This window comes from Lepidothrix coronata, unplaced genomic scaffold, assembly GCF_001604755.1.
Source record: "Lepidothrix coronata isolate B3197 unplaced genomic scaffold, Lepidothrix_coronata-1.0 Scaffold211, whole genome shotgun sequence".
NCBI lineage: Eukaryota > Metazoa > Chordata > Aves > Passeriformes > Pipridae > Lepidothrix > Lepidothrix coronata.
In genome coordinates, this window is record NW_016690391.1 from 1,166,821 (window position 1) to 1,173,225 (window position 6,405).

Below are 6,405 nucleotides of genomic sequence, written 5' to 3' on the forward strand. Positions count from 1 at the left end.
TCTTGTCCCCCTGGGCACACTCTGGCTCCTGTTCAGCTCCCTGTCCATCCCCACTCCCAGCTCCCTTCCTGCCTGGCTGCTCTCCAGCCCCTCTGGCCCAGCCTGGAGCTGCCGGGGGTTGTTGTGGCCAAAGGTCAGGACCCGGCCCTTGGCCTTGTAACGTAAATCTGCTTTAAAGCAATTCTTTATGTTAAGATAAACCCAGCGTTGAACTCAGCACTGAAATCCTTCGGGACGCTCGGCGTCTCATCGGCCTCGTGCAGTTCTATTTTTACGCCTTAAAAACCCCCTAAACTCAATTTTTATGCAGAATGGAGGCTTTTTAATCCCATTTTTCTGATGTTTTTGTTGTCCTGCAGGTGACAAGTACGAGCTCCACGCGGCCACCGCCACCACCCCCAGCGTGGTCGTGCACGTGTGCGAGAGCGACCAGGAGAGCGACGGCGGCGACGAGGAGGCCAAAAAACCCAAACCCAAAATCATCCAGACCAGGAGACCCGATTACACCCCCGCCCATCTCAGCTGAGCTGCTGCTGCTGCTGGGTTTGGGTTTGGTTTTTGGGGGTTTTTTCCCAGTAGGAAACTTCCAGGGGGAAAAAAAAAAAACCAACCCCGTTGGGTTTGGCGGCGGCGCTCGAGAAATTCCCCGTCTAAGAGAAAAATAAAGGAAGTTTCATCCCGATTTTTTTTGAGGCTGCAAGTTGATCCCTGGGTGTATTCCCAAAATCGCTGGGAGAAGATGATATTTGGAGACAAACCCAGACAAAAATAGGGTTTCTTTTTGGGGGGTGAAGCAGCTGGGGGAGCTTTTCCTTGCCTGACTCTTAAATCCTCCGGTTGGAGGGGAAAACCTCGGGCTAACAGAGGAGGTTTTAAGGATTAAAGTCCTTAAAACTCAAAAAAAGAGTACTTTTTCTCATCCTGCATTTTGTGCATGTGTATTCTTGGTCTTCTAAAGTAACTTCTGAGTTATTTTCTAGAGTTTCTCACGAGCTGGAAATCGGGGAGGTTTAAGGTATTTATTATCCCAGATTTCCCTCTAGATGTGTAAATACATATATTTATATTTGGTTTTATTGGCACTGCTTTTCCAGCAGGCACAGAATCCCTTCAGCCCCCCTGATTTAGGTGCTGTGGGGACCCGTGCTGTTAAAAATGTTCACCTTTGAAATGCCTCCAGTGGGGTTTTATCTGGCAAAACAATGGGCAAAAAAAAAAAGGTGCAACGGGAGACTTGCTGAAATGAATGGATTTTAAATTATTTAAGTTCTGATAATTTATATCTTCAGTGACATTTGTTTGGTAGCTTTGACTTGGGGGGGGAAAAAGGACTTTTAAGGGTATAAATAAGGCTAATGGTGCATATTCAGAATTTTTTCAGTGATGGAGGGACTTGAATCTGCTTTTTTTTTTTTGTGAGAAAAGGTTGAGTGGTGATTGTAAAATTACAGGGAGGAGAGATGGTGCCTTTTCCTTGTCCATTCCTACTACAGGCTGCACACTTGGATCTTTTTCTACTGGCTTTGTACATCCAGAACTCCCAAACTTTCTTAGCTTTGCCTCCAGACTGAGCTGGTGTGAAATGCTTTAATGCCAAGTAAATGCACATTTAAATCATGGGAATGTGTGGGAGAAGCTTTAGGGGTTTTATATGTTCCAGGCAGTCCTGATCATTAATCCCAATTCCAAGGCAAAAAAAAAACCCCAAGAAGATGAGAGAGAAATGTATTTTATTACTTGTTTTTTTTAAAACTGGAGATCCTCACCTTGAAACAGGTATTTTTTGGGGAAGAGATAGGAACTGATTTTTGTGGAAAATGTCATTTGTGGGTCTTAGGAAGTTTGTTGGGAAGTTTTTAGGAATCCAAACGTGGTTCCCTCCTGCTCTGCTTTTGCCACAGTTGGTCTGAGGAGGAGTTTGAAGCAAATATTGACTTAAACACCCTTGGTTTTTTTCAATAATACCTATTTTAAAACCGAAGATGTGGAATGGAGCCATCCCAGGCTGGGAAACAAGGACTGGTGTTGTCGAGTGAAACGGAAACCAGTGACTGGAGAACAGGAATATGTGGAATTTTCTGCTCTGGTTTTGATCCCTGTTCCCTGGAAACTGGAAGAAACCCTGATCCTTGGTGTTAAAAAGAGCTAATTCCGTGTCCTGCTGGAGCTCTTGGATGGACAGAGAGGAAAAATCAGGTTATTTTGGGGGTACAACATCCAGCTGGGGCCATGTCCTGGCTACCAGCCCCCAAAAGGAAGGAATCAAGCAGGTTTGCCACAACTGCCTTTAAGCCTTTCCAAGATCTTTTTTCCCACGTTTCTCCAGTTGCTGCTGGACTCAGGTGTTTCATCCAGTTGAAAATGGAAGAATTCCCGTCCTTTTTCACCCATGGCAACTCCAAACACGACTTCTCCATCACAGGGAGCTGCTCTTCTGTTCCCTCAAAAAACCAACAGTGCTGCTTTTCAACTAAAAACCACCAAAATCCGTGATTTTTAACCATTTCCTACGCCCAGAAAGTGGCCACTGGGAAAGCCTGGGAATCTTGGAATGGTGACAGCGTGTTCCTGGTTGTGTCTCCTTGGCTTTTCCTGTTCCTTTTTTTTTTTTTTTTCCTTTTTAATGTTCAACTGAATGCTTGGTTGGTATTTTCTACAGTTGTATAGCACGGGGCATATTTAAATTAAAATATTTTGTTGTCTTTCTTGTAAGTTGTTGTGGTGTTTCTGCACAAAAGTCACACCAAAAATTGGGATTTTTAGGCTTCCAAACAACTTAATTTGCAAAGGTGGTGTGGGGGGGGGAGGATCTATTGCCAGGTCACATCCTTAATAACCAAATAAATCTATTCCTGGAAAAGCTTTCCAGCCTTTTGCTTCCCGTGATCTCGGTGGAAGGGTGAGAATCTGCTGATGAATAAAATGCAGAATATTCCGGTTTAAAAACTGCTCCTCCTGTGCCTGGAGCTGCTTCTGAACAAAGGGATCGACCTCACAGTGCTTTATAATAATCCCTGTGCAGCCACAAGGTGTATTTTATAGATAGAAAATGAATAATTCCGGGGGTTTGCCCAAAAAAATGGTGGATTCCCCATCCCTGGAAGTGTCCAAGTGACACTTGGAGCACCCTGGGCTGGTGGGAGGTGTCCCTGCCCACGGCAGGGGTGTCTCTGGATGGGCTTTAAGGTCCCTCCCAGCCCAAACCAGTCTGGGATTCCATGATTTCTGAGCTCCTGGAGTCTGGAAATCCGTGTTTAACTGGCTTTGCCTGTAGGTGCTGAGGCTGAAGTTGTGGTTTCTAACCCGAGTTTTATTTTCCAGGGCAGCAACAAGTGGAGTCTCTTTGCCTTTGGAAATCATGGAAGAGTGGAATTGTTCTCCCTGTGCATCCCAGGCTTGGCCAGGGTGGGGAAGGACTCCAGCAAGTCCCTCTCCAACCTTTGGAACAGTTCCAGCCAAACCACTGGAACACTTCCAACCTGGATTTTGCCCTGGGCACAATCCCTGCTCTGCCAACTCCAAATAACATCTCGGGGAAGACAAACCCATCCTCTTTGCTTTTATCCTGCCTTGCCCAACGTGCTTTTTGCCAAAAATTACACCTTTTAAATGCCTTTTTTAATTTTTTTTTTTTTTAATTTTTAATTCATGAAGTGGCTAAAAAAGAAACCAAACCAACCACTGTTAAAGACCTTCCCCGAGATACTCTTAAAATTTTGACACTTAGCTTTCAAATCACATCAAATTTTCAATATTTCCAGTCAAAGCAAGGCCCCAGAGGTGACTCCAATGGCAGCAGGGGACAGCACGGAGGTGGCAGGGCCGGATTTATCTTCCCTTGATGGAATTTCCATGGATAAAGTGGCGACTGTCACACTTCAAACCCCTCGTCACCTCGAGCTGGGCGTGTTTTGGTGCCACTGAAGTTGGGCCGGGAATTCAGTTTGGTTGGAGCAAGTCCAGGGAAGGGAAGGGAGCTGGGGAAGGGTCTGGAAAACGTGAGGGAGCTGGGGGGGGTTTATCTGGAGAAGAGGAGGCTCAGGGGGGACCTCACTGCTCTCCCCAACTCCCTGACAGGAGGGTTGGAAGGAGGAGAGGAAATGGCCTTAAATTGCCCCAGAACAGGTTCAGATGAGAAATTAGGAACAATTTTTCCCTGCAGGAGTGGTCAGGCCTTGGAATAAGTGTCCCAGGGAGGTGATGGGGTCCCTGTGTCTGAGAGTGTCCCAGAGGTGTCTGGACAATCCAGGCCCTTGGGGACATGGATTGGGGGTGATCCTGCTGGTGTTGGATGAGGGCACTGGATGATCCTGGGGGTCTCTTCCAACCCTGGTGATTCTGGGATTCAGAGAACTGACAGTCCAAGTCCTGTTCCAGAAAGACACAAACCAACAGAGAGAAGGAAGTGATCAGAAATACGAAGATGCGTCTAATTTATTTTTTTCTGTACGATCTCCTCACACTCAGAATCCCAGACTGGTTTGGGTTGGGAGGGACCTCAAAGCTCGTCCAGTGCCACCCCCTGCCATGGGCAGGGACACCTTCCACCAGCCCAGAGTGCTCCAACCTGGCCTTGGACACTTCCAGGGATGGTGAGTCCTGAACCCCTCTGGGCAGATACTTGATGGAATCATCTTTTTGTCCATATTTTGGAAGTCCCAAAACTCCCCGAGCACCCCGGGTTGTGTGTGGATGTGGCCCTTGGGGACATGGATTGGGGGTGATCCTGGTGGTGCTTCTATGGCTGATCCTGAAGGTCTGCTCCAACCTCGATTCTGGAATTAGAGCCTCCGAACTTTTACTAAATGCTTTAATTCCGAGGATTCCCAGAGCTCCGTGCAGGTGCCCATAGGTGGAGCTAAATATCCACCACCAACAAACTGGAGCCTCACAACTCAAACCTCCAGCTCAGGCTCCCACCCAGGGGTGGAAAAGATCCCTCAGGTCCCTTCCAACCCAAACCATTCCGTGGTTTTCTGATCGTACCTTTGCAAACTCTGTTTTCTTCTTAATTCTTCTTATTTTAAAGGAGCCCCCTGGGCCACAGCGAGGGAAAACTGGCTGGTTCCAGGTGGAAAAGGGGAAGTTCAGATGCTCAGCTCCCTGCAGCCTTTGGATAAAGTGATGCTAATTCCAAGGGTGTATTAATTTACGGATAAAATCATCCCAAATGATGCCTTAATTTGATTTATTGTGAAGAGGACTGGCTACAGTGTTCACCCGGGAGAAGGGAAAGCTCCAGGGAGACCTTAGAGCCCCTTCCAGAGCCTAAAAGGGGTTGTAAAAAGGAAGGAGAGGGACTTCTTCCAGGCTTGGAGCTGAACTGGGCAGGATTGAGCCTCATGGTGATTAAATTAATGATCCACTTACCGATGTTATTCGAGTTGGGAAAACACACGACTCGACAAAAAGCAGGTTTTTCCTCCTCTTCTTTTCCACTTTTAGGATTTTTGAGCACTCTGAGGGAATCTTTCAGATTGTAAATCCCAGCAAAGCCTGGGATTCCGTTGGGTTTATTCACTTTGACAGGGCTAAACCACTGAAATGAGATTCCTAAATCACTCAGCAAAAGCCCCGAAGCAATTTACTGAGTAGCCAAGAACTTTTCCAGGTCCCTTCGGCTCTGGGAGCTGCCTCCTTTCCATTAGGGAATGGAAACTTTGATTCCAGCTTTAATTCCAGCTGTAAAGCAGCTCCTGAAGAAGGCAGGGCAGGATTCCTGGGTGTTCCAGCAGGTCCTGGCTGAGAAGGATGGTTTAAACCAGGAGGGTGGTTTAGCAGCTGGAATGGGTGGGATTAAAAAGCAGGTGGAATTTCCCTTGGCTCTGGAAATCCCTCTGGCAAACTGGGCCGGGTGGGAGAGGCAGCAGCAGGAACTTCCCATCCTCGGCAGCATCCAGGGGGTTCCAGAGCCTTCCAGGGTTGTGCTGGGCAGGGGAAAATCAGCAGGGGCTGGAGCAGCTTCCCTGTGGAGACAGGCTGGGAGAGCTGGGATTGTTCAGCCTGGAGAGGAGAAGCTTTGGGGTGACCTGATTGTGGCCTTGTAGGGCCTGAAGGGGCTCCAGGAAAGATGGAGAGAGACTATTTCCAAGGGCTGGAGGGACAGGACAAGGGGGAATGGTTCAAAGTGAAAGAGGGGCAATTTGGGTTGGATAGATGGATCAGAGAGCAGGAAAGCAAAACACTTCCATACATTTCATTTCAATTGAGCATCACTGGAGAGGGATGTTGGACAAGGGATGGAGGGACAGGACAAGGGAAATGGCTCCCACTGCCAGAGGGCAGGGATAGATGGGAGATTGGGAAGGAATTCCTGGCTGGGAGGGTGGTGAGACCCTGGCAGAGGTTGCCCAGAGAAGCTGTGGCTGCCCCTGGATCCCTGGAAGTGTCCAAGGCCAGGTTGGA

General features: G+C 47.8%; 1 protein-coding gene across 4 annotated transcripts in view; it reads left to right on the plus strand.

Moving 5' to 3' along the window:
- Nucleotides 1-2,712, plus strand: part of RCAN1 (regulator of calcineurin 1) — an 18,517-nt gene extending 15,805 nt beyond the window's left edge. For all 4 annotated transcript variants that reach the window (XM_017833125.1, XM_017833128.1, XM_017833127.1 and 1 more), the window contains one exon: nucleotides 360-2,712. In XM_017833125.1, coding sequence (XP_017688614.1) covers nucleotides 360-526 — 167 coding nt within the window. In that variant the 3' untranslated portion in view covers nucleotides 527-2,712. The remainder of the gene's footprint in view (nucleotides 1-359) is intronic.
- The last annotated feature ends 3,693 nt before the right edge of the window (nucleotides 2,713-6,405 follow it).